At 37.3% G+C, this 26865-nt stretch overlaps 5 protein-coding genes across 7 annotated transcripts; 3 read left to right on the top strand and 2 right to left on the bottom strand.

Annotated features, from left to right (window-relative positions):
- LOC109726684 (nicotinate phosphoribosyltransferase 2-like) lies at positions 526-9025 on the top strand. 3 transcript variants are annotated; one of them, XM_020256441.1, is made up of 15 exons: positions 527-819; positions 2263-2410; positions 3279-3398; positions 3546-3680; positions 3777-3838; positions 4612-4687; positions 5227-5328; positions 5733-5849; positions 6642-6700; positions 6897-7071; positions 7261-7395; positions 7472-7570; positions 7750-7858; positions 8446-8558; positions 8653-9025. In XM_020256441.1, exons 1-15 carry the CDS (start codon positions 662-664, stop codon positions 8728-8730), a joined length of 1686 nt encoding a protein of 561 aa, XP_020112030.1. In that variant the 5' UTR covers positions 527-661; the 3' UTR covers positions 8731-9025. The 3 variants fall into 3 exon arrangements, with proteins under 3 accessions (XP_020112031.1, XP_020112030.1, XP_020112032.1); XM_020256443.1 differs by having other exon boundaries at positions 706-819; positions 2253-2410; XM_020256442.1 differs by lacking the exons at positions 8446-8558; positions 8653-9025 and having other exon boundaries at positions 526-819; positions 7671-7858.
- LOC109726842 (40S ribosomal protein S10-1-like) lies at positions 9730-12255 on the top strand. The gene is made up of 5 exons (XM_020256651.1): positions 9730-9887; positions 9985-10033; positions 10114-10396; positions 10807-10942; positions 11922-12255. Exons 1-5 carry the CDS (start codon positions 9885-9887, stop codon positions 11997-11999), a joined length of 549 nt encoding a protein of 182 aa, XP_020112240.1. The 5' UTR covers positions 9730-9884; the 3' UTR covers positions 12000-12255.
- LOC109726561 (sec1 family domain-containing protein MIP3) lies at positions 12943-17802 on the top strand. The gene is made up of 7 exons (XM_020256202.1): positions 12943-13097; positions 13515-13658; positions 13969-14121; positions 14407-14937; positions 15287-16789; positions 16870-16938; positions 17210-17802. Exons 1-7 carry the CDS (start codon positions 13050-13052, stop codon positions 17336-17338), a joined length of 2577 nt encoding a protein of 858 aa, XP_020111791.1. The 5' UTR covers positions 12943-13049; the 3' UTR covers positions 17339-17802.
- On the bottom strand, positions 18830-20741 carry LOC109726128. The gene is made up of 2 exons (XM_020255563.1): positions 20091-20741; positions 18830-19681 (listed from the first exon to the last, which is right to left on the bottom strand). The coding sequence occupies exons 1-2, from the start codon at positions 20659-20661 to the stop codon at positions 19068-19070; spliced, it is 1185 nt and encodes a 394-aa protein (XP_020111152.1). The 5' UTR covers positions 20662-20741; the 3' UTR covers positions 18830-19067.
- On the bottom strand, positions 23762-26862 carry LOC109726826 (ubiquitin-fold modifier 1). The gene is made up of 4 exons (XM_020256630.1): positions 26663-26862; positions 26465-26562; positions 25843-25875; positions 23762-24135 (listed from the first exon to the last, which is right to left on the bottom strand). The coding sequence occupies exons 1-4, from the start codon at positions 26755-26757 to the stop codon at positions 24056-24058; spliced, it is 306 nt and encodes a 101-aa protein (XP_020112219.1). The 5' UTR covers positions 26758-26862; the 3' UTR covers positions 23762-24055.

Below are 26865 nucleotides of genomic sequence, written 5' to 3'. Positions count from 1 at the left end.
CTGTCACGCAAACGTCACATTAGCGCCACGCAAGCTGGGGGGTGTTAAATTGAACACAGTTAATCGTGAATCATTCACCGTGTTCAAATACGGTAAATAATTTACCGTGTTCCATACTTATATTCCTTATTCACCGTGTTCAAATACGATAAATGGTTCAACGTGTTCCGTATTTATATTTTTCTTATATTTTTTCTAAACATGGTGAACCATTCACCGTATTTAGACATGGTGAATGGTTCACTGTATTTAACTTAACAAACTGGCACAACCCTGTTTACGTGGTACTGAAGTGGCACCTGCGTGACAGGAATATGACCATATTTGTAAATATAAATTTATTGGGACTATTTTTAAAATAATTTTTGTCAGGGGCCAAAATGCAAAAAAGGCCTTTAATAATAATATCATCATCGTTTTGCATGGTGGCCTCTAATATTTTATTTTAATTAAATTAAAAAAAAGCGACAACCAAAACGATGCTGAACCAAAAGGGGAAACACACTATAAATACCACCGCCTATTTCTCCTTCGCCTCTTCCCTCCTCTCCCTCTCCCTCCTCTTCTTCTCCTCCTCTGCTTGCGATCGTAAACCTAACAAAGCCAAGAGATCGAGTGGGAGGAGGGGAAGAAGAAGAAGAAGAAGAGAAGGAGCTCAGCCATGGCGGCGGCGGTGGCGAAGGCGACGGAGAACGGGTCGGCGGCGGCGGAGATAGGGAGGCCGACGAATCCAATGGTGACGCCGATGCTCACGGACTTGTACCAGTTCACCATGGCATACGCCTATTGGAAGGCGGGGAAGCACCTCGATCGAGCCGTGTGAGTGCTCTCGATCCCTCTGTTACGTGAATTTGCCCTCGATTTCGCGTTGATTTGGTGCTGTTTGTGTTGATCAGAAGATGTTTGACGTTTTTTCCTAGCTTAAATATGTTGTTGGGATCATTTTCTTCATGAAATGCTTAGGTTTCGTTAATGTTCGTGTTAGATATATGGGAAAAAATATCGAATAACACGTTGTGGATTAGCAAATTTGCACTTCGATATTACGTGACTGCTATTTCATTACGCCATAAGGACCTCCCATTAACAACATGTTAACAAAGGCATGTGGTATGCTAGAAATGGAATATGGGAATGATAGCTCTGTTTTATGGCCATTTGTATTTTGAGTTGGTTTTGATTGCACGTACAATTTCTAACCTATCGTCGGTATCAGGTCCTTATGGCATAATAAAACAACAACTATTGGTTAATTAAGTGTGAGAAATGAAATCGTAGTGCAGTATAGAGCAAATGTGCCAAATGACTAAGTGTTATTTGATGATTTCCCTAGTTTTCTTTTGTTGATGAAAGTTAGCCATTTATTTGATTGCTTCTGAGATTTGGATGCTGCATGTCATATTTATTGTAATCATTATGTTATGCAGACCAAATGATTGGACAAGAGTTGTTAGTTTTAGCATTGGAGCAAGCTCTAAACTAACGTTTGTGCGCCTAATGTTTGTAGTTTTATGTCTTTTTTACATTTTGTTTTGAGGGGATGAGAGGTGGAATGCGTGATGTCTTCAAATGTCATTTACATTATTTTGATTTTGATGCTGTCTGATAATTGCATTATGCCAGCTGCTCAGAATAGGTATTTATCTCATAAAGTTTTTTCTTTTTCTTTATTTTTAACAAAGCACATTGGTGAAATATCTGATGTGTATTTAAACATCACTGTCCTTCTCAGCTGTATAGAATAAGGACCTTAAAAAAAAAAAAAACTATTCGGTAGAATCAATTGCAATACATATGGATCGTCCTCCAATTATTTGCGACCATTTTCATCTCTTTCATGGCCACTTGATGAAATATGGTGTAAGGTAGTGGAAATGGCCTGATACTGCTGGAAGGAGATATTCGTCTTTGTCTGATGGGTAGTGTATTTGGTATTCCTGTGATCAGTTTAAAGCTATTTCCTTTTACCCTTAGGTTCGTCTTAATTTGTTACCTAGGTGAAATTGAGTTGTCCTGACTGCTCAATTCTCAAAACAGATCCAACCATAAAACTACGACGATTATTGCAATTCTTCATTTGTCAAGGCATCTGTTTGTGACTTTGTTCATTTTATGTTTGCAAGCTGCTTGAAACTAGCTTTATATGAGATTATATTCTATGTCCCGCTTCCTTGTTTTGGTCAGTCTGATTATTTGGAGTCGTCTGTTAAAGATTTCACGTAGGTCGCTTTGTATTTACTAGTCGCTTTTAGTTTGTTACAGGTTTGATCTGTACTTCAGAAAGAACCCCTTTGGTGGTGAATACACTGTCTTTGCTGGTCTTGAAGAATGCATCCACTTTATAGCCAATTTTAAGCTCAAAGACGAGGATATAACTTTTCTGAAGTCAGTCATGCCGACAATACATGAGGTGAATGACATGCAGCCTATATTGTGACTATTATTTTTTCCTGCTCCGAGGATAAGCATGTTTTGTAATTTATAAAAAAATGAGTGTCATGTGCTCTGGAAACTCTGATAGTTTCCTTCTCTCTGTGTTTGCCATGAATTTATTACTTTTAACTTGGGGAGCCACTATTGTCCTTTTTAAGTTATCTCTGCTGCATCACTTTTGGCAGGAGTTTCTTTGTAAATTAGCATAAGTTCTTCTGGCCTTTCTGTTGCAGAACTTTTTCAATTTTATCCTTATGGACATTATATGGCTTCATTTGTAGCCAATGTAACTTTTCATTTTGTTCCACCGTTCAATACAAGTGTAAAACATGCCTAGATATGAATCACAAAAGAGAGAACCATAACTTATCACCCACACTAGGAGAGTTATTGTCAATGATTTTTTGTGTTGGAGAAATTCTAAACTGTCTGGTGGATTTGTTGCATTTTGTTTTTTCTGGTAAGAGAACAAGCTAAATTAGTGGCAGAGCCATTAACTCCTTTTCCTCTATTTTGAGGTTGTGGGTGGCAATATAAATCCAATTAGACAAATATTAAATATAAAGCAAGCTAATTGCAGAAGGTAAAAAGAGAGTCAACTTGTTACCTGGAAAATCATTGTTCTTCCCATTGATTGAGTTGCAAATAGCAGTGGTAAATTTATTTCCTTTATATCATTTGAATTTCTAATGGCTGCCAAGAAACACTGTGCGTGACCATTCCTTGTCATGAGATATGTAAACCACTTTCCTGATGTTATTTGATTGGTCTGTTGATCTCATAATCATATGTAGATAGCCAGAGATTTCTATGCTTACATTATGATTCTTCACCTATTTATCTAGGAGGGATTCTTTGACTACCTAAAGGAAATCGACTGTTCTGATGTGGAGGTATACGCCATTCCTGAGGGTTCTGTTGTTTTTCCAAAGGTCCCCTTGATGAGAGTTGAAGGACCAGTTGCTGTGAGTAAACCAGAAATCCATTAACTTGCTATTTTCTTATGTATATGGCCATGAAAAAAAAATTCCTTTCCATAGTTACGCACTTCTGTATTATCCTTGCACAGTGAGAATCCATGTCAAAGGTGTTTATTTCTATGTGCTAATTAGGTGGTTCAACTGCTTGAGACTCCATTTATCAATCTAGTTAATTATGCCTCTTTGGTGACAACAAATGCTGCACGGCACCGCTTTGTAGCAGGAAAATCGAAAATTCTACTTGAATTTGGACTTCGACGAGCACAGGTGGACAATCTCCTCCTATCTCACTGGATTTAACACTTAAACATCTTATTTGTTGGTCCTTCGTGAAAGCTTTAACTTTTCCGGTTGATGTTCTAGGGTCCTGATGGTGGAATAAGTGCTTCAAAATATACCTATATTGGAGGATTTGATGCAACAAGGTCTGCTATCTTAATCTAGTATAATTATACTGACCAAATTCTCAAATTTCTTTTTTCATCTTGATGAGATTAAAGCTCGTGCTCTGGTCATAGGTAGGTTTCCTGGTGTTTTTGCATTTCTTCTGTGATGATTCAACACATGCATGCTGCATGCAAATTGGGTTCTCTAGATTCTGCAGAAAAATAAGTTAGTAAATCTTTTGTCATGTCCTATCCTACAAAATAATGTAAAAAATCGTAACTAATGAATCCTCAAGTTGATTACGAGGACCATCATAATGCAACTAGTATCTTCCTTCATTCCATTCTTTATTAATATTATACGAAGTCATACTATACTTAAAAATGGTGTTAGGAATAAACATCTGTAAGATGTGAAGTAAATTTTGCTAGGCTGAAGCATTATCACCTACCTAGTTGTATAAATATAAATCTTCTTGAAAAGGTACATCTGTTGGTTCCATCGATTTATGAAACTACCTTAATAGAAACTTAGTTTCTTCATTTATATGTTTATTTTCATACTTCTTTTCATTTTAAACCTTGTTTTTTTTGTGTATATTAATGCTATTAACTTTGTGTATGCTTGAAGCTTGACTGTAACATGAGTTTTTTGATACAATTTGTTGTAACAAGATATGGATTATTAGGTTTGTTGGCTTTCTAAAAATGTGTTACGTGTAAAAAATCTTAATTTATCAGTTTTTGCATAGGGAAATTATCTATTAGATTTGTCTTGGCCTTATGGATAATATTTCTTATCCTATGTACAGCAATGTAGCTGCTGGAAAGTTGTTTGGCATTCCACTTCGTGGGACACATTCTCATGCTTTTGTCAGCTCATATATGGTTGGTACATTCCCCTTTTGCTTTTTGTGTTTTTTTCCCTTTATGGCGATATTCTTCATTTGGTGCGGACAATAAAATAGTGTGGCTTATTTTTACCATATGTATATTTTGTCATTGTAATTCACTCACACCTTAGAATTTCTAGCTGGGTCAAATACGCCCCTATAATATTTTATTTTATTTTTTAAACTTGTGTAGCGAAACACTAATTGAATAGATTATAGCTGCAGAACTGTATTTTAGTTCCTTTTATCTTCATAAACTTAGTGAATCACCCTCTGATTTACTTCAAAAATATCTTCATTAACTTTTTCCATCTTTTTGCGCACTTTGTTTATCAATTATGTGATCTTGGACATTGTTGGATAAGAGTGTCTTGTCTGTTTTTTTACCTTTAAGCAAAGTGCATTTTGTTACATTCACTTCTATACAGAAATGATTTAAGATTCTAGATGTTTTCTTTTCTCTCTATTATCTATCTTTTCGGCACTGCTAGAAGTGTAATTTAACTTTTTCTCACATACTAAACTTTTTACTAGAGCATCGATGAGATACTGGACAAAGCACTTAAGAGTCATGATGGCTCAAGAGTTTGTGAGGATTTTGTTAGTCTGGTCCAGACTTGGCTCAGCAGAATTCAGGTGCTAATTGCTGGGCTCCACTTTTCTTTTATCTTCAATGTTGGCTTTTTATAATGCTTTTTTTTTTTCTCGCATATATACTAGTGAAAATGTGTAAATTTATGTAAATACCCCTGCAAGCTTAGTGTTTTTGTGTGCGCTTCTGAAATCCATAGTTATTTCCATTCATGTCCTCATCAGGAAAATGTGTGCAGATTAATAAGGCTTTCTGGGTTACATGTACACTTGCCCACTCTGTTTCCAGAATTATGCATGTTTGCAGGGTTATATGTATCTGCAGGAGTTTATATATTTGCTGGTTTATATATTTATAACATTCGAGTTTACAGCTATTTGATCACTATTAATTATCAATTTATCATCTATAGCATGGAAATAATGTCACATTCCCTTCTGCAAATTAGCTTGCAGGTTCTTTGCATGGTGTGTTTGGTGAGACAAATCAAAGTGAGCTTGCTGCGTTCACTTCATATGCATTGGCATTTCCACACAACTTTCTAGCGCTTGTAGACACTTACGATGTGAGTTTTTGCAGCTTTGGTAGTCTGATTCTTTTTTGTTGTTTTTATTTTACTCTGTAATTTTACGAACTGATGGAAAATGCTCGCATGCAATGCTTTTGACTCGTGGCAAGATAATGTTTTTACTCTTTGGAAGAGCTATTTTATCTTTATAAGCAGATGTATTTATCGAATTAACATTAGAAAAAAAGGATGTTTCGCCACTTATGTTGCACCTAGCTGCTATATACTCGTATACAACTACATGTGCAGCATTGACTATATTTTGTATAGAGAGAGAACATGATAGAGCATTTGGCAACTCTCCTATCTGCCTTGATGAGGGATCAACTCTGGATATATCCCTATTTGCTACTTTTTCTCTAATGCAATCCATATGCTTGTGCTCAGTTTTTAAGTGCTTGTCATAATGGATTTCTTATCTATTATGCTTCATCTTTGATTTCATGATATGAATCTTTTCACACATGCATAGCTGCTTTGTGGATGATTCAATAGATCAGCGGAAAATGTGAAGCTAGTTATATTTCCTCAGTTGAAGTTTCATCATTCTAATATCTTTTTCTTTTTTTTCCGAGGAAGTTCATTATTCTCATATCAAGTGCACTTCGGTAATTTATAAAAATTGTTGTTAAGGCTCCAATATTCATGTGCCCCCTGCTTCATGTTCAATTTTTTTTTTCCAACTATATGTGCATTAATAGTTCCATAGAGCAAGATTTTCATTCAATAGATGATTGTCGTCATTTTCATTGTTTTGACAGTAATTTAGTGAATGCTTTTATTCACCAGGTTATGCGAAGTGGACTTCCAAACTTCTGCGCAGTAGCTTTAGCACTTAACAGTTTGGGGTAAGCTTTTGTATTAAAATCATTTTACAACAAACTGCCCTATTTTCTGTATGACAAAATCATTTTCTCTTTCCGTGTATATCTATATGATATAATTTGACATATTTCTGTACGCATAACAAAGGGTGCTATTTCTTCTGTTCATGTATAGTTTTTTCAATTTTGCGAAGCTGAAAACCAAACATAACTGATGCAGGTATAAACCATCTGGAATTAGATTGGATTCTGGTGATCTAGCTTATCAGTCAAATGAAGCTCGAAAGTTCTTTCGTGCGATAGAAAAGGAATTCGGCATCGCTGGTTTTGGGGAAATGGCTATTACCGCTAGCAACGATCTGAATGAGGAAACAATAGATGCCTTGAATAAGCAGGTAAGATAATAAAGCCTTGCTCAAGATGTTTAATGCTGTTTGTAAGAACTTCAGAAAATAAGCTGGAAACATATAAACACCACGTTAACTGTAGCACATTTTGAAATGGGTTTTGAAAACCTTGGTTTATGTTATTTACTACTGGGTAACACAAGCTCTCTCTCTCTCTCTCTCTCTCTCTCTCTCCAGGGACATGAGGTAGATGCCTATGGAATTGGGACTTATCTTGTAACATGTTATGCTCAAGCAGCTCTTGGTTGTGTATTCAAGTTAGTCGAGATTAATAATCAGCCTCGCATCAAACTATCGGAGGACATAGCGAAGGTACATTTCCTGAAGATTCTACATGGTTGGGATTTTGATTTTTTTGGTTGAATAATTAATATTGTTTGTTTTCTAGGTGTCCATACCATGTAAAAAAAGATGCTTCCGCTTGTACGGAAAAGAAGGCTACCCATTGGTAGATATAATATCTGGGGAAAGTGAACCGCCTCCTAAGGTGAGTTATGGTCTCTTGTTCGGTGGTTAGTATCTGCACGAGTTAATGGGGAAATTCATTTCAAAGAGAGGGATTTCATGTATTTACTTTTTATTTTCAGCTAGTGAAGTTGCAAAATGAAGTTTCCTTTACAAACTTTGCATCGACCCCTCCCCCTTTTTATTATTTCAATATCTTAGGCAGGTGAGCGCATTCTCTGTCGTCACCCCTTTAATGAATCTAAGAGGGCATATGTCGTTCCTCAGCGTGTGGAGGAGCTTCTAAAGTGTTATTGGCCTGGAAATTCATGTAAGAACCTTCATTTCCTTTCATTTTTCCCTGTTGTTTTGTTTTTTTTGGGCACCTTTATTTTTATCTTCACCATGGTGTTATGTAAACTGGTTAATCAACAGTTGTTGCAAAGTGCAGCAAATAATGCTCTTAAGAAAGATCACTTTATTTATATGATGATGTGTCTTAGGGCCTATGTGCTTCTATAAAAGTGCTACTTAAATTAGAGCCTTTGAAAAAGAATTAGTAGTTGTTTTTACTAGAACACCCTTTACTATCTTGTATGGTAAAAATCATACTACTACTAATTGCAAAAGAAGCGAAAGATTCAAACAGGAGCTTTTGCCTTGCGAGGCCCAAAAACTTATTTTCGGCTTCCCCGTCGCAATGGAAGCTCTGAATTTTCTGTGTCTCAATGCGCTGCAACTGCTTTTCGGAGTGGGGACACTATTCCTGAAGCTAAGGCCAAGCAAGCACTTGGATCATAAGTTTCTATTTTAAATGAGGAAGGGCATTCCCAACCATTGAAAAGTCCTTCAGTGCAAAGCTCCGCGTTCTATGATCTTGTATAGTCTTATAAATTATTTCCCTTTTATTTCTTGCAGGTAAACCAAGAGAAGAACTACCATCGATAAAAAAGATTAGAACTCGATGCATGCAGCAGCTGGAACAAATGCGACCGGATCATATGAGGCGCTTAAACCCTACACCTTACAAGGTCCTCTCTCTCTCTCTCTCTCTCTCTCTCTCTCTCTCTCTAACAAATCCTAATTTTCTCTCTTTAACAAATCCTGCGATGAATTAACACTCAGGTGAGTGTGAGTGGAAAGTTGTACAACTTCATCCACTTCCTATGGCTCAACGAGGCGCCGGTGGGTGAATTGCAGTGAGATGCTGAACTGGGTCGAATCAGGATATCCAAGTGCTATGATCTTAGAAACAAGGGAGCGTGTTTGAAGAGTTTTATGCTTTGAATATTTAGTCACGGTGAAAATAAAATTCCTGTAACTTTGTTTGTATAGCTTTTCGTTTTGTCCATTATTTGCACAGAGACCATTTGGGTAGCTATTTTCGTGTTTTAACCGACCGTCCATAGCGCAAGTGGCAAAGGACTTGGTGGTTGGTACTCGAGATTTTAAGTTCGAATCTTAGTTGATTTACATTTCCAGCTAAGTTTAAATGAAATAAACGAAGCGGGTAGCATACTATCTATCTCTTAAAAAAAAAAAAGAAGCTATTCTCGTGTTTTAAGCATTTTGATTAATTGTTGATGCAAGTGCCCTGTATTGGTGCTGGGTTTATTGGTTTACTTCTTGTATTGATGTACGAGCGAGCTCGATACCGCGTTAGGATCAGATATATTTTTATCCTGGACCAAAATTTTCTTTAGATGTAAGCATTTTCTTTTCTTTTTTTTTTGCTCTTTTATTCCTTTTCTTACAAGCTGGAGCAAAATTTGAATCTAGCGACCATAATTATTACCTGCTGCCCTTTTTACTGTAATTACGCTCTTGAACTCGGGAAATTCTTTACTATCTATTTTTCCCATTTTAATAGACACCCATTGTCTTCTTAACAGGACCTTCCCATCTACCAGTTGGTAGTAACTCGAAAGAATTAAAACTCCATTATTTCATTTGTCAATCTAGCAGTTGGTGGTAACTCGAAAGAATTAAAACTCCATTATTTAATTTGTCAAATATTCGCGCAGATTTTACATGAAGATGTATACTGTAGATTCGAACGGAATTTAAAAGATCCGTTTCAATGCTGAAAAGATTCGATCCGATAAGAAACCTGGTTTCGAATCCAAGGCATTTGTTAGGCCGAGCCCAATTAGCCCAATTCTCTTTGGTATTAACCGATACACTGCATTAAACCAACGGGGCCGAGCCCAATAATACATAAACCGATCACGTGTACGTATATGTAACCGATCTAAAGCCTAGGGTTTCTACTTCTCCTTCCGCGCTTCACCTCTTTCGTCGTCATCCTCGGCGGCGCCTCTCCTCGATCCAAATCCAATCCAATCCAACTCATCACCATGGTAAGCGTTCTCCGATTCCTCTCCCAAATCCTCTTCTTCTTCAATTCGCATCTCATCCATCTCTCTCTCTCTCTCTCTCCCTCTCTCTCTCTATCAGATCATTCCGAAGAAGAACCGCCATGAGATTTGCAAGTACCTCTTCCAAGGTTCGTCTCCTTGCTCAGTCTCTCTAGTCTTAGGGTTAGGGTTTCGTAGCTTGATCCGATTCCCCTTGGCGGATTCGCAGAGGGGGTGTTGTACGCGAAGAAGGACTACAACCTCGCGAAGCACCCGCTGATCGACGTGCCGAACCTGCACGTGATCAAGCTGATGCAGAGCTTCAAGTCGAAGGAGTACGTGAGGGAGACCTTCGCGTGGCAACACTACTACTGGTACCTCACCAACGATGGTATCGAGTACCTGCGCACTTACCTCAATCTCCCCTCCGAGATCGTCCCTGCGACGCTTAAGAAATCGGCGAAGCCCCCCTCCCGCCCCTTCGGATCCGGTCCCCCTGGTGATCGCCCGAGGTATCGCCTTTTTCGCTTCCCTTGTCGTGCTATGGATGTGTTTTAGATTTAGTGTATTGCTTTTAGTGTTTCGGAGTAGCACCAATTACATATTCGGTAGTTTTAATTGTAACAATTTAGTCAGTGAGTTTTGATTTGCTTGACAATTAATTCCTTTAGCTAGTTTACTGTGTGAAAAAGTGCCAAATCCGCGCCATCCTAACACTTTCCTTTGTTAAAATCAAAACTTTTTGAATTAGATATTAAATTTTAGGGACGAAACTCTGAGAATGAAACTGAATACAAGTTAAATTTTAGGGACGAAACTCTGAGAATGAAACTGAATACAAGTTAAATTTGGAGGATTAATCCTGTGATTGACCATTGGATTGTTAGGTGGTGAGTTTTTATGGTGAATGTTTTTTTGTCAGGGGTCCTCCCCGTTTTGAAGGGGATAGGCCGAGGTTTGGAGAGAGAGACGGGTACCGTGGAGGTCCTCGTGGGGCTCCTGGTGATTTTGGCGGCGACAAGAGTGGCGCTCCTCCTGAGTTCCAGCCATCATTTAGGGTGAGAACTCATTCTAACTCTTACCTGAAACTTGGTATTAAGTAGAAGTGTAGAACTTATTTTCTTTTAGTTTCATTGTCATTATTTCTTGTAATTTAAATGTCAGTTTGATTTCTTGGTTTCATCAGTCATAACTCTGTGATTCTTGCTACTTTTGTCCATTTTTAGTTAGTTTATCAGGTCCGGTCATTAATATTCATCTTACAAATGGTGAAGACGAATTTTGTAGTTTGTGTTGCTAATATGAAAATGCTTATGTTGTCCCTAGGAACTATTTGGTCTTGCTTCTGCTTCTGTTTTCATAGTAACTGTGGTGTGTGTTTAACAACGAGAAAGTTTCTGCAGCACTAAGCTGAAATGAGATTGTAAGTCTCAGTGGTTGCAAAAGCTCTAATTTTGTGCTTCTAATTTTGCTGGAAGTATAATAAATAGTACTTCTGCAAAGAATTGTACATAGTGAACACTAACATAGTGAAATAGCACTACACCCTGCAGGTGTTTGGGCGCTTGATCTATGATGTATCATGTATATGATTTCACTTTGTATTGTAAGTGGCTCATATATCGATAATATTCAAATGTGAAAATCTTTTTTGTGGTTCATTTGCCAAACAAGATTATGCAATCCTCACCCCCAATATTCAGGCTACAACATCCTATATTTATATTGTTTTAGGATTAAAATTATGTGCAATTTTGTGATGATGTGAAACCTGCTTTTCTCTCTTGTGCAACCTCCGAGCTTATTAGAAGTTCTTTCCAATTTAACATGGTTAACTTGATAGCACTTTATCCTTTAATTTGATTAACATGGTTAACTTGAAAATATTCCTATAATTCACTATTATTCCAGTTTATAACTTTATGAATGATTTTTATCTGCTTTCCGTGAAAATTCAAGCTTGTACTCGTATTCTTTGAACTTGATAGTGTTAAACTTTAACTTGACCGATCTTTTCCATCCCTGAAACATATGCAGGGTTCTGGTGCGAGGCCCGGGTTTGGCCGCGGCTCAGGCAGTTTTGGTGCTGGTCCTGCATCATCCTCCATGGAGTAAACACTTTGGTGTTCCCACTGCTGCCCCGCAGGCTTATTTAAGAGAAAAAAAGAAACTCTTTATCAACATTTGTAGTTTTTCTCCTTCATTGTGATGAGATTTTTGCTTTTGCTTTGAGGAACTAGTTACTCTGTGAACATGGTGCTTCAGTTTTCTATAATCTAGGCAATGTTTTGAATTCTCTGGATCTGAGTGCCGACGAACTCTTTGCGAATTGTGTACTTGGTTTATAAATTTGAGCATTTGACTTCCCGAACTAGCGGGGATTACCAGTTTGGTGTTCCGCAAGATACGTTTATCATGAAAATCCGAGACTGGTCTCCTTCGGAGAAAAAAAGAAAAAAAGAAAAAGAAAAGAAAAAGTGAAATGTTCAATGGAGATCTGAGTATCAGTGTAGCTGCGAATATGTTGTTGAAGGCCCTATTGATCTGCTTGTCTTGTGCTATGTGGTCGATGTGTTGTTGCTACTGATAACATGAATTCTATTGAATGAATAACGAAGATGAAATGTTTTTGCTGCGAACAAAATCGTGTGCTAACAATTAAAAAATGTTATTTTTCCTACAAGTATAATAACAATTTTTCTTTAAACAAAAAATAACAATTCCCTATAAATAAAATTACTAATTCATCGTCCCAATGAACTGGCTCAAATTTTATTCCCTGGACCCAGTGCACCACATCACTCGTGGACAGCCCATGATCTTAGCAATGGTTCACGGATGACGTGGCAGACTGATTCCACAATACAATTTCTACCCATCTGGGCCAAATTGTGGGTAATGAGAAATGAAGGCCCAAAAGGCTCATATTTCTCAATTGGGCTGGTTGAGCTCTAAAAGGCCCTTTTGCGAAATAAAATCTTTTTTTAAAGGGGAACTCTTTGGCAAATAAAAATCTCCAAAAGGGCTTTATTGCAAAAACGCGCTTCTCCTTCCTCTTCGTTTACGAAGCTCCCTCTCCGGTGCTTCCATTTGCTTCTTCTACGAGAGCCGTGGGAGGCGGAGGAGGAAGAGGAGGAGGAGGAGGAGGAGGAGGCGAGGGGAGAGATGGGCTCCGTCGATCTCATCACATCCTCTCACAACTCCATTCGCGAGGTTTCGAAGCGATTCGACTTTTTCCCTCTCCATTTCCGCCCCAGTTCATGCGTTTCTTTTTGCTATTATTTTCAAATCTAGTTTCATTTCTTTTTCTATCATTTGATCTCCATATTTCTAGTTATTTATTTAATTTTTACCAAAAAAGAGCGCCATATTTGTTGATCTTTTACTGTTCTACTAACCGAAGGAACTGCATGAAGCATTTATCAGCAGATGAATCTAATTCGAATCGAATGATCTTCAGATCCTTCCAATTCTGCCTTACATTTGGATGGAGTAGTGAGAAATTAGCTAAAATTTGTTAATTTTGTTTGCAAAATTCTCTTTAGGGATAATTTACTGTTGCCAAGAGTTTGTTGTGGCAATTAGGAATGAGGCGCCTGATCTAATTTATTTTTCTATTTTTTTCCCTAGATTTCGGATCATATTGCAGGTGCCATTCTCTATGTAGATGCTGGTTGTTTAGAGGCTTTCCAATTGATTGGAGCATTTCCACTGCTACTAGAACTCGGGGCGCGCGCCATTTCCAGCTTAGAGAATTTGTCTCCTCTTGATGCTGTAAGTTGCTTCTTGGCAACGGCATCCGCATTCAGCGTAATGTTGTTTTTAAATTATACTGAAGTCTTTCGTAGGAGCAATTATGTTTGTCTGCGTAATGCCGAGCTCAAACACAGAGCACATTTTATGAAATCGAGAATATAAGTGTTACTTTTTAATTTAGAATAGGTTACCAGTTTTTCTGACGATAACTTATGCACTCTAGATTAAGTTTTCCTTTTTATGATGATTGATAATCATCCATTAGAGTCGATGCTCTTACTATTGAGATGAGTTGAATTTAATTCCTTGCTACGTTTTCCTTACGCAGATTGTGGATTGGAACAATAGTTTGGCAGAGCCTGCTACGAAGATCGTAATTATAACATCGCGTCTTCTGAGTGATGCGCATCGGTATATTTTGCGTTGCCTGATCACTCATAGAACCGTTCTTCATTGTGCTGTATTTACGTCTATTTCGGAGGTGCTCCTTCAGTTACAGACCTGATTATTTTTGTCAATTTTTCTTTTAATTTTAGTTTTGATGATGCTGGACATTAAGATAATAGAACTTTTGTTATATGCTTTGAAATAAGGTTTTACTATATACTTATATCAAGTAAAATATGATAGGAAAAATGATGGTAAACATTGGTCATCCAAAATTTGAACAGTAAATCACAGCGAGATTTTCTAAGCTCTTCGAAAACTAGTTCACCATATTTCTTCAAGCCCATTTGTTAAAAAAATAACCCTGTGTAATTTGCAGATTGCTCACTCAGCGTTAATTGATTCACCACTAGGACCTGATGCCTTTCATGAGTACCACTCGTTGCTTCTCCAAGATTATGAAGAAATTGTTAAAAGGCATGAGAAAGAAGGACTTCTCACACACCGAAACAGTGAACATATTCAATCTCCAGACAGCCAAAACACAAAACTATCTTCTGAAGATAACATTTGGTCTGGACTCGATACTAGTTACGCTAATGACCCTAATATTGAAGCTAGTCCTTCTAAAAGAAATTTTTATGCCGATGAGTCTGTGAGCAAGGAGGATGGCAGGGCAAGGTTGTCCATATCGGTAAATCACTTTCCAATGATTATTTGCCCTATTTCAACTAGAGTATTTGTCTTGCCTTCAGAAGGAACGGTTGCAGAGTCTCTTTTGTCAAATGATAATGAAGAATCTCTAAGTCCTGGATTGCCCGCCATTTCTACCGGCCTACCTTTTGATGGTGAGGACGTACCTCCTGGTGCTATCTTGACTGCCCATTTCCTTTACCATCTTGCGGATAAAGTAAGTGTTGTCAGCTTTACTAGCAGGTTTTTCCTTTTATATCCTGCAAGTTCACCTATATACTTACATACCCTATAAAATTCAAGCCTTCATATAAACTCGTTAAGGTTCAGTTTGTATGGAAATTCCTTTATTTTAAGTCGGAGAGTTATCATGTTCTCGGGAATTTGGTTTTGTATCTGGAAAAATTTCTTAGTAAGGGCGTTTATCGAAGTACAACTATGTATTTAGAAAGCTTTTTCCTATACATGAAAATTCAAAACTTGCAGGGATATATGTGTAAATACTAAATAAATAATTCTGTAGTGGTATACTTTTATATATAAATATCTCTAACTAATATGTGCAGATGGATCTGAAGATGGAAATTTTCTCATTGGGAGACACATCAAAAATCATTGGCAAGATGTTAACCGACATGTCGAGTCTGTATGATGTAAGTCGACGTAGTAAGATGTCAGCTGGACTGTTGCTTATTGACCGTACGATTGATCTCCTCACACCTTGCTGCCATGGCGACTCGTTTCTTGATCGCTTGCTATCTTCTTTGCCGCGAAGAGAGAGAAACTCCCCTGCACAAGTCAAAAGCGTGCAAAGTTCAAGAGACCACTCCCCTGTTACTGTACTACGCCCACCTCTTGATATAAAAATACCTTTTGACTCAATATTAAGCAAAGAGGGAACTGAAAAGAGAAGTGATCAGATACATGAAAGCATAATAGCTTTTATATCTGGCTGGAACTCTGGTCAACCGGAATCTGATGTTCCCGAGTTAGCAAATAGTAACAAACTTAATAGTGAATTAGGTACTTTGAATGGGTCCTTTCTTTCCAATTATAGAGGGGCAAGCTACTTAGAAGCATTACTCGATCGAGGTGCAAAAGATGGTGCCTTGCTGATAAAGAAATGGCTCTTGGAAGCACTTCAGAACGAGAAACTATCCATGAATTCAAAAGCTCGGTTAGGAATCACTTCTGCTTCAGAGCTTCGAGCTATGGTTAAAAAGCTGGCGCGAGATCAGAACTCTCTGATTCGAAACAGAGGAATTATTCAGCTAGTTTTAGCTACTGAAATTGCGCTAAGTGAGCCTCATAGTTCTCGGTGGGATGCATTTGTGAGTGCTCAGAAAATATTAAGTGTGAGTTCTTCAGATACAAGTCAGAGTCTTTCTAGTCAGATACGTGATTTCATCAACACTAGCATTTTGGTTAGATCAAGTCAACAAGATAAAATGGTGGGCTCTTCAGAGGGTCTCCTCAATTTTCAAGATGCATTGCTTCTATCAACTATTGGATACATCTTAGCTGGTGAAAATTTTCCAACAGCTGTTTCTACCGGGCCGTTTTCATGGGAAGAGGAGCATGCTCTTAAGGAAGCCGTGGTGGAAGCAATTCTCGAAAGGCCATCGTCTGCGAAACTTCGTTTCCTCCATGGTTTGGAGAATGATCTCGAAGCTAATTCTAGAAAAGATGATGAAAAAAATGAAAATGCTGCTGAGAAGATTTCTGATGATTTTGATGATCAATGGGGTAGTTGGGATGATGATGAGACGGATAATCAGAATGAACAATCATACGGTGATATGCAACTTAAATTGGAATTGAGAGATAGAGTTGATCAGCTCTTTAAGTTTTTTTGTAAGTTATCTAGTTTGAAGTGGAGGAATCCAGTTCTAAAAGAAGGGCTCACAGCCTTAAGCAAGTTAGGAAGTGATACCTATAGTAGAAAAGGTTTACTTTACAAACTTTTATCTGCTCTTCTGGCGAAGTATGACATACCCGGATTAGAATATCACTCTTCAGCAGTTGGGCGGTTTTTCAAAACTGGGTTTGGTCGATTTGGCCTTGGGCAGGTTGGTTTGCTTCTTCCAGTCTTTATATGCTTTTATGTTTTTTCTGTTTAGTCCCGATAATTTGTATTCACACTTTCCAGGCTAAGCCGAGTTTTGGGGATCAAAGTGTCCTTTTCATTTTCGTTGTAGGAGGCATCAACAGCCTTGAGGTTTGATACCCTATGCCCCTTATTTTCATGCTTTTTTTTTTTTTTTTCTCAACATGATTTAACTGCTACTATTGAGTTGATCACGCAAACCTCAATTATGAATGCCACTATATGTTGTCATTATAGAAGATCAAAGCAATTGATAATAGCAATATTTGGACAGTGATGAATTTATCACTTGGTAGTTTAATCTCTCTTTCATATCGTGTTCCTTATGCTTTGTGAGACGAGCTTATCGTTAAATGTTTATTCAACATGTTTGTTTTGGAAGGTTCGGGAAGCTATGGAGGCGATCTCCGAAAACAGTAGACCGGATGTTGAGTTAATTCTCAGCGGCACGACTCTTCTAACCCCGGATGACATGTTCAACCTAATGTTGGGCTCCTCTGATTCGATGTAGCTGCAGTTGAAATGAACGCCAAACTCCTATATTGATGGTAATTGAGGTGGATTTTCTACTCTGGCGATTCCGCTAATTATACACTGGCCACTGTTGTACAGTTAAAGACAGCTGAAGATGGTTATTAATATTGCTGTTGCACGGTACATCGAGACGACTTGTTCGGATGAACCAACACCATACAAGTACAATTGAGGTGGGCTCAAAAATAATACAGTCATTTTTAGGAATTCACAAAATGATGGCATTTGTTTGTTGCTTGTTTGTATTGTACTTGACTGACTCTGCCGGTGACCGATATGCGAGTACAAGGCAGAGTAACTTCTTGAAAATGTGACACAAAGTTTTGCTTGAAGATGAAAAGCATTTTCATTCATATTATTGTTCTCCTGTACTATACATATGAAAAATCTTGCTTCATCATCTCTCGCTAATCAATATTTAAGCACTAACAGCTTTTTTTAGGCTCCTCTGCAACTTCTCATTACAATAGAAAAAGCTGCTGCAGAAGCCAAATCTAAGTTCTTAGGCCAATTTAAATTAATTTAAAATTTAAACTGGTGTTAAAATTCTGTCAGCAGTATCATCAGTACCTTACTAATCTCTGAACCCTATGGGACATCACCAGCTGTCAGGCCAAAATTTGGTCCCTACTACTGAATGGTCTGATCACTATTTCACAACTTTTCTTTTTTGTTTTTGTTTTTGTTTTTTTTTTTTTTTTTTTTGCAAAAATGGTCCTGAATTTGTGTCAACAGTAGTAAAGCAATGAGCCTGATGAGTGGAACCAATTTGCTGATGCTCATGTTACCTTGTCTCCTGCTGTTGCTGAGCTATCTCTGAGAAGAGACCCCTGACCAACCAGCCTAAATAGTAGTGTTTCAGATGCCCCATCTCTCTCTCTCTCTCTCCCCACCATTGTCAAGTTTCCTTTCCTAAGAAGCAGAAAAAAATGCTTGTTGGTTTCAGGAGACTGGATCAGGATGGTTCCTCTATCACTAGATGTGTGGCAGTGATAAGTATTAATTACAACCACAAAAACAATTAGTGTAAGGGAATTATTATTCTTTTTGAGAGAAATGGGATTATTACTAATTACTATAATCAATTTCCTTTATCAGGTTTTAATGCCAGATATTCTTGATTTGTAGCAATGCTGTTGAGGCACAATCATAAACCAAGTGATAAAAACATTAGTTTTAAACTCATGAGCAGTAATAAACAGGTAATTATAAACAACCAAAATACCATAAGATAGAAAATGATTCCTTGTGTAATTCAACCGCGAGGCTATCATACAAATATTGCAAAGTTTCTGACAAATAATAATAAGCAAATCTTCTATTTGCCGAGCGAAATCCGTGGAAGAGTTTTGGATTAGATAGTATCTAATTGAACCATTCTTGGATTCCAAAAAGCCCTTTGTAATACTGTTAATTTCTCTCTTTCACACACACACACATTCTTTGCCTGATTCTATCTACACAAAAATACAAAAAATTATCTCATCATTATCAATCATGCAGTTGAATATACAAGAATCCGATGCCCATAGAGTTTGCATTTCTCTCTTTATCTTGTTGGATGGATTGGTTCATAGCATAACAGAAGAGGAACCAAAAAATTGAGGTTATGAAACACATACAAGAACCAAAACTCAATTTCAATGTTACCTCACAAATTCGCAAAGGAAATATAAGTTTAATTAGAGATGTTAAAGAAGATTACATTAACAAAAACTGTATATCACAACAAAGCAAGGCAATATAGCTCTAGGATTGAACACAATGAGCTCTTCTGAATTTGAACCAACCATTGAATCAAAATCCTCAGGAGAAGTAATAATAGACTCACATTCCCACACTGTAGAACAATTGCTCTTCTTAACTCTCCCTGCAATCACCCTGCACACGAACATCGCCCTCTTCGCTTCACCACCGCACGAGATCGGACTTATTTCGCGTGCCCTACTACTAAGAGTGATCCTTCCAAGCTCATCGAATCTGAACCCGTAGCGAATAATTTCACAAACATCGCAGCGGTCGATTGAATGACATAGATTGGTCGATCCGTCGAGGCCGAGTGAGCATGCTAAGGTGGTGCAGTGGAACCTTAGGAGCTCATTTCCATCAGCTGCAAATCTTGGATACTTCTCAGATAGTTTGATGGCTTGGCCTTTTATATTGTTCCTATATTCCTCAAATTTTACTGTGGTCTTTGGGGAGTTGTTCACCTTTAGTATCCTATCTATTTTGCACATTGGATGCTGAGTATTAAGCCAACTTGATTGGAAAATGATTTCCACTATGCTTCTGCTACTGTCCTCAGGACCAAGTTCTGATACTGATCATTAAAAGAAAAAGAAAAACAAAAACAAAACAAAGGTTAGATAAATTTATTCATGAACAATAGCACACTCAAATTATTAACATTTTTTTTTTCATACAATTGAAAAAAAGAATCTTCTGTTCTTCTACTATTGTTTACAGGACTCAGTATTGATACAGATTATAAGCATGACAAAATTACAAAAGAAAAAGCCATGAATAGTAAACTAACCAAATCATCATTTTATTCTCATAAAATGGTGTCACAAATATGTTATCTCCATACAAGTTTCAGAACTTTCTCAGAAAAATGCAGGGAAAAGGCCTAATATGGCCAATGCCCAAAAACAAATCAACTTAAAAATAGGTGTAAAATTATGAGAGAGAGAGAGAGAGAGAGAGAGAGAGAGAGAGAGCAGAGTAACCTGCATGATTATTTGCCTGGTGAATCTCCAAATCCTCAGGATTGATAAAAACTTCTCCACACTCATTGCAGGAACAAATAGTGGTAATCTTAGCATGATCTTTGGAGACACAATTGAAAGTATCAGCCTCTAAATGGCACTCATAACACCCAGATAACTTCTTCATATGCACTCCTCTAAAAGACCCACCAAGTGAGGAGAAAGATGAACAGAGAGAAGAAGAAGAAGCACTTGTCACAGAAGCAGAAGCAGAAGCAGAAGCAGATGATGAGTTAAATGAAGAGCAAGTGGAAGCACCTCCATTGTTTATGGCCTCATCACAAGGGCCCTTCAAATATCTATTGGAACAATTTGTTCCTGGCCCCTTAACCATCATCTTAGCCCCCAAATTATCCTTTTTCTCCTCTATATCCTTCTTCTTCTCCTCCTCTTTCTTACCTTCTGAAACATGGCAATATCTACATGGAGAGAGTATCTTGAGAACAACCCATGAAGGGGCCTTGTGTGTTCTCTCATGGGTTTGTTTCTCACCATTGTTGTTGGGTTTATAGGACTTTGTTGCTTCTCCCATTTTTTGGAGAAGGGGTGTTGAAGAAGAGGGGATTCAAACTTTAGATGGGGAATCTAATGATTTGCTTACTGTAGAGGAAGATATAATGGAGGGCTTTTTTTTTTGTAAATAGCCCCCTTATAAAAATTTTTTTTAAAATTGGCCCTGTTAAAAATTTATTTGCAAAAATGGCCCCGGTCCCGCCATGCAAGCGCCACGTCAGCGCCACGCGGGCGGGGCTGGGCCAGATGGTTAAGTTGAACACGGTGAATCATTCACCGTGTTCAATACAAAGTTTTTGTATTGGACACGGTGAATGATTCACCGTATCCAATACAAAATAGTTAAGGTCGAAATATTTGTATTGGACACGGTGAACCATTCACCGTGTCCAATACAAATAATTGGACACGGTGAATGGTTCTCCGTGTCTAATACAAATACCTCCAACTTAGTCATTGTTGGGGTATTTGTATTGGACACGGTGAACCATTCACCGTGTCCAATACAAAAAAATTTTGTATTGAACACGGTGAATGGTTCGTCGTGTTTAACTTAAACACCTGGGCCCGCCCTGCCCGCGTGGCGCTGACGTGGTGCTGGCGTGGCAGGGACGGCCATTTTTACAAATAATTTTTAGACGGGGCTATTTTTGTAAATAAAATTTGTCAGGGGGCTATTTGCAAAAAATGCCCTATAATGGATTGTGGGGTTGTAGGTTTTTTTTTTTTTTTTTTTTTTTTTTAATTGGTGAGATTGAGAGGGGAAAAAAAGTACATTTGGTGAGGTTGAGATTTGAGAGGGGGAAAAGAGTAAGTAAATATCCACTTTCTTTGTTAGATTGTTCGCAACTTTATTTTTATAAAAAAATAAAAATAAAATATTAATTCATCTCCCACACGTTTAATTCTTATGATATTTATTTTTTTTTCAAATAAACAGCAGAACTAAAGAAACTTTAATTTTACAGTTATAGAAAATCCAGTTGCATAAAATTTATGAACTATCTGTTCCTTTTACCCTGTAGTAATACATAAATAATGCAAATTAATTAATAGAAACACTCAAGTGCTAATATTTCGTATTGTAAGAAATACTAATTATTAGATTATGATCGAGCTAGTGCGATGCGGTGAGATTATTGTGTTGTTGATATACACAAAAAAACAGAGTAAAACGGTACCCATTCCGCAGTGCGCTTTGAGATTCACGAACTTTGAATCACGAGGAGCGATCCAACGGACCAGATTTTTTTCTTTTTTTCCCCCACACTAAACACTGCGTGGCTTTGGGTGATTTTATATGCATTTTTCCCGCCGCTTTGCCGCTATTAACGGCTTTAAAAGGAGGAAAATCATTAAACCCACCACTAATTTGTAATTACGTGGGCCTCAAATTCCACTATTATCGTGTAACGTTGCGGTCAAAAATTTAGTCAAATCAAATGCTTTATCCTCCACTGAATCATCATCACGCCTAAAAAGGAAAACCAAATTCCCATCATTGTGGCCATCTCTTAAACGGCTAAAATCGTTTTTTTTTAATATGCATTGGCTATGGTGGTGGAAAAAAAATATATAGCTACAATGAAAATTACTTTTCTCGCTTGTAAAGCTCTACAATTTTTAACAAAAACTAAGTTAATACTCTTCTGTTATCTCGATAAAGATTAAAATTATTCGTATTGATATATTGTGTTGATGATTTTAAAATCAAAAAGTGTTAATAAGCAACTGCGTTGAACAATTCAAATTTTAGTTTAATTGATGAATATTCCGCTAAATCAATTGGGTGAATGATAGGATATTATCTCATGATTATTTAGTAAATCACTCTTTTATCCTCCACAGCTCCACGTGATAATATCTAAAGCGAAACCCCATAAAGCTTCTAAATTTCGTGAGCTTATTATGGCTTTTTCAAGCCCCGAAATTTTTTAAATAGTGTGGATGGATTTAAATTCCAAAAAAGTAAACCTCCCTAAATTCGCTCCAATTAACTTCTTATTTTTCAAAGCACGCGCAAACGTATATCATTTTTTATGTTTTCTCTTTTGAGGCTAGAACGTTTGGAGAATCCTCCAAATATATGTGATTTTTTAAACATGGTCCTAAACTTTTTTCTTTTTTTTTTTTTATTTTCCACTTGAGTCTCCAACTAATATATTATACGATTTAAAATAAGGTGCGGAGGGATTTTAACGTTATCTTCTAAAAAAAAAAAATGTAGAATGCTCCATCTTGTCAAATTTTAGAATATTTCGTCAAAAATAATACAAAGAGTGCTAAATTTTGACCAAAGGTTTTAAAATCAAATGAGGTGGGAGGTGAGGAGGGTTCAAGTCCAAAATGACAAAATTCAGAGAGCTGTACTTTCCCATACACTCTCTCCTTTTTCTTTTTTTTTTTCTTTTTTTTTGAGTTAGTTTGGATGTTTTTTTTTCACTCTTTAGCATAACCACTTGAATATTTTTAGTTCATTTGGGAGGGAATAAGGCAACGTGTATTAATTGGATAAATATGCTCTTCTTTTTCTCTCCTTTTTTTTTAAAAAAAGAAAAGTATATGTAAGCATTTGGAGAAAATGTCGTGGACTTAGATTTTTTTTTCCTTTCTCATCCATAGAATCCCCAGTATTACTTAGACAAGCTTTCGACTCTCTATCGCATCCAAAAAAAAGAGAAAAAAAAGAGAAAAAACCATCGACAACATCTTCCTTTGTACAAGCAATTTAAGCTTAAATTACATTCAGGAAAAAATTTGATAACAGATACATTTAAATGCTAGAAAAATGTGTTAAAAGAGTCTTATCAAATAATGATTAATTAAAGCATTTAGAAATTCTAGAATTCATAAAATAAAGGAAGGGAACTTTTAAAGACAAAGGGTGGTGAGAGGCAAAATCTCCACAACTTTATGCACAGTTAATTTTCCTGCACAGCACACGCACTAATTCTATCGTCCATCCAAAACACGAACCAGACAAGGTGGTCACGATCAAGCGGTCGAGATTTCTTCCTATCTTTCGATGGACAATCGGATTAGTCAGCATGCAACAAAATTCTGTACACTGGAATGTAGAAAATTCACTCCAAAAGAGAGAGAGAGAGAGAGAGAGAGAGGGTTTCAATTACTGTGCAGCATTTATATATATTGAATCTGAAAATATACTTACACAATAACCAGAGAAGATCATAGGGTTCCAATATTGCATGAACCATATGCATAAAGTTACCGACTAGTATATCAAAAGATCACAGCATATAATAAATGATAAATATCATATGATTATTGCTTGCCTGCTCTTAAATATTGGGAGAAGATCCCATCCACATCCAACAATAATTTCAGCACAATATATTGACACCGATGTTGAGAAGGTGACTTTATATTCTTTGAGATTATAACAATGACATCTAAGAAGTTGCAGCGGAAGATCCTACTCGGTCACGAGGTATAAGACGCAGCTCCGATCCATGTTTCAAGAACACATTACCTGTGTAAGTAAAGGAGCTCAAAGACAGTTACAAACACAAACTAAATCACAATCAACTAATAAATAGATTTATATAAGAAATCATTGTTATGATAAAGAGAGATCAGAGACAAAAATCAGAATTGTAGTTAGAGTCGTCAAAAATTGACGAAGTCGAGGAACTAAGTTGATTCAAAAAGTCAATGACCCAAATCAAAACGACATGAACATGAAGCGACATAGACTCGACATAATCTGAAAGCCATGACAAGTAAAATCCAAGGTTGTCAATATTAACCAAAATATCAATCTGATAGGAAAAGACCCACAATGTAGGGGATTTGAACAGACAAGCTCATGGAAGTTAAAGACTTGCGCTAATACCATGTAACCCACAAATTGATCAAAAAGGAAATGTTCCAGGAGTCAAAAGCATTGCCTTCGCAACTAGGCAGATAGTCTAGGTGCCAACTAATAAGGCAGCACAAATTTGTCTTGGCGCTTAAACAGCCTAGATCTTTGCCCAGCAACCACCAGATGCACGGGCAAATGCTTAGCTAGGACAAGAAGGGCTAACTCATAAAGGATTAAACAAATGAACATGATTGAATACTCTCTGAATGAGATCGTAAAAAAACTGATCTAATTCTTCAGTCGAGAACAAAAATGTAACAATTCTTCCAAATGCCATCTTCAAAAAAGCAATATTTGAGAGGCAAGTAGAACTGCAGTTAGAATATTGCCAAATTTAATCCAATGTGTTCGCCGTTTCATGTAGACGACTATGCTGTGCATTTGGCATTTCAGTAAAACTTGCAACAGAAGCATCGGACATCATAAACTTGCTTCATAAAAAGCTCGCTTTGGGTGCTCCAAAACACCCATCTTAACTGGGCCTAAAATATCCAAATGGATAAAAATGCTTGTAGTACTACGATATCAACTCAAAGCACCCACAAATAAAGAATTTTTTACTTTTCGTTCCCTCTCCACAGAAAAAATAAAAAAGAAAAACATTTCTTTTCGTTCCGATCCACGGATACATAAACTATCTTCAATCACTCACCATACAGTTGCAGTTGCTTTAAAATAATGCATGTCCAAAGCGATATACAGTTGCTTTAAAATATCTCTTTTGACACAAAGGTATATGTAGGATATCTAATCAGAAGATATGGAACTAACCTTACACATATATGCATGAAGAAAAATCTTTCCTCACCTTTACAACCAAAGCTTGGTATATATCTAGTCAAAATAACAAACTTCTCTATTTATCTATTGTCATCATCTGAGGAAGATCATTCTAGCTGAAGTGGTTCAGATAAATGATGTATGATCAGAAGAAGATTTAATTTTTTGCTAATTCAGACATGTAAGTTTAGAATAAAACGCTACCTTCAAAGAACAAGATTAGATATTGCTGCATACTAGATGATCGCCAAGGGACTCTACTCAGCATCCGCCACTTTCACATACTTCAACTACTAATGTAACAACTTAGGTAATACGTATAGAATTTTCCATGTAAGAAACGGTGTAATTTACCAATTAAATACCTATGTATATAATAGATGCAAGGAAAACCCAGTATCACTTGAACCTAGATGATGGATAAGCAAGTTCACAAAGCCCCAACAAATTTTGCACCCTTATTAAAACGCAACACCAATGATCTAAGAAAAATATGAGAATATTAACAACATGAGTACTTCTTTATAATGTTACCTGCACTTTGCTGTGGGTTGATGCCCACACCATCTGCATGGGGGAAAAAAACAAGCAACTGGTGTCAGCCATGGCATGCTAATATAAACAGCTCTAGTTAAACTTGACCGAAGCAAAATTTTGCAGTTTCAGCATAGTTATAGACAGAAGCATCTATGTTCTATCATCTGGGATCAACTCTATATCCACAAATTCCCTAAAACTGGTATCAACTCTATATGTATACTACAGAATGGGCAAATTGAATGGGCGATTTGCATTACAAAAAATATACTTATACACATGCAAGTACATAGACACACACTAGAAAAAAAGGGGGGAAAAAAGAGACAATAATATTGAATCCTTTCCCTAAATACGCATCTTGTGATTGCCATCCAATCAAAACAGTTACGATCCAAATCAAATAAAGCAGATCTGACCAACCAACTCACTGAATCGTTCCCAATTCCGTTTCTCATTTCCTAATTAACCTCTAAGAAGTTCCTAAATCGAACAGTTCTAATGCCAATCTAGCAACAACCTAACAAAATTCTGAGATCCAGAAATTCCGAGATCCAAAACCTAAATGGATAGATCGGAATCGAGAAGAACGAGTAGGGAGATCGAACGAGATACACACCGTTGGTGATGATGGCGCTGGTTTGCGGCGGGACCTTGAACTCCTCCGCGGCGAACTTTAGCACGGCGGTGAAGGGCGCCCCTTCTGGAACGCTAAAGCTGCGACACAGAACCATGTATTAGACGATGAGAAACCGTAGAAACCCCACAGAGAGAGAGAGAGAGAGAGAGAGAGAGAGAGAGAGAGAGAGAGCCCTACACTTTGAAGGGGAGCTTCGGATCGGAGGTGAGGGTGATCTTAAACGAGACCTTCCCACCACTTGCGCCGCCTCCGCCATTACCGCCACTCGCCATAGAGTTAGGGTTGGGGCGATCGCAGAGGAGAGAGAGAGAGAGAGAGAGAGAGAGCGAGAGAGAGAGAGAGAGAGGACGAAGACGAAGACGAAGAAGAAGAAGGGGGCA

The sequence above is a fragment of the Ananas comosus genome, linkage group 21, assembly GCF_001540865.1.
Source record: "Ananas comosus cultivar F153 linkage group 21, ASM154086v1, whole genome shotgun sequence".
Classification (NCBI taxonomy): Eukaryota; Viridiplantae; Streptophyta; class Magnoliopsida; order Poales; family Bromeliaceae; genus Ananas; species Ananas comosus.
This window is presented reverse-complemented; position numbering and strand designations above follow the sequence as displayed.

Bases quoted from the DNA above. Each gene is read 5' to 3' on its own strand.
- LOC109726684 (XM_020256441.1), top strand. From the start codon at position 662: ATGGCGGCGGCGGTGGCGAAGGCGACGGAGAACGGGTCGGCGGCGGCG. The intron at 2,411-3,278 runs GTGAATGACATG...CTATTTATCTAG, and splicing joins TCATGCCGACAATACATGAG to GAGGGATTCTTTGACTACCT. The intron at 3,681-3,776 runs GTGGACAATCTC...TTGATGTTCTAG, and splicing joins TTGGACTTCGACGAGCACAG to GGTCCTGATGGTGGAATAAG.
- LOC109726842 (XM_020256651.1), top strand. The intron at 10,034-10,113 runs GTTCGTCTCCTT...GCGGATTCGCAG, and splicing joins TTGCAAGTACCTCTTCCAAG to AGGGGGTGTTGTACGCGAAG. The intron at 10,943-11,921 runs GTGAGAACTCAT...AAACATATGCAG, and splicing joins AGTTCCAGCCATCATTTAGG to GGTTCTGGTGCGAGGCCCGG.
- LOC109726826 (XM_020256630.1), bottom strand. From the start codon at position 26,757: ATGGCGAGTGGCGGTAATGGCGGAGGCGGCGCAAGTGGTGGGAAGGTC. The intron at 25,876-26,464 runs GTGTGTATCTCG...TCCCCCATGCAG, and splicing joins CAGCGCCATCATCACCAACG to ATGGTGTGGGCATCAACCCA. The intron at 24,136-25,842 runs GTAACATTATAA...TTACTTACACAG, and splicing joins CAACCCACAGCAAAGTGCAG to GTAATGTGTTCTTGAAACAT.
- LOC109726128 (XM_020255563.1), bottom strand. From the start codon at position 20,661: ATGGGAGAAGCAACAAAGTCCTATAAACCCAACAACAATGGTGAGAAA. The intron at 19,682-20,090 runs GTTACTCTGCTC...TTTAATGATCAG, and splicing joins CCAGGCAAATAATCATGCAG to TATCAGAACTTGGTCCTGAG.
- LOC109726561 (XM_020256202.1), top strand. From the start codon at position 13,050: ATGGGCTCCGTCGATCTCATCACATCCTCTCACAACTCCATTCGCGAG. The intron at 14,122-14,406 runs GTGCTCCTTCAG...TGTAATTTGCAG, and splicing joins TATTTACGTCTATTTCGGAG to ATTGCTCACTCAGCGTTAAT. The intron at 16,790-16,869 runs GTTGGTTTGCTT...CACACTTTCCAG, and splicing joins GTCGATTTGGCCTTGGGCAG to GCTAAGCCGAGTTTTGGGGA.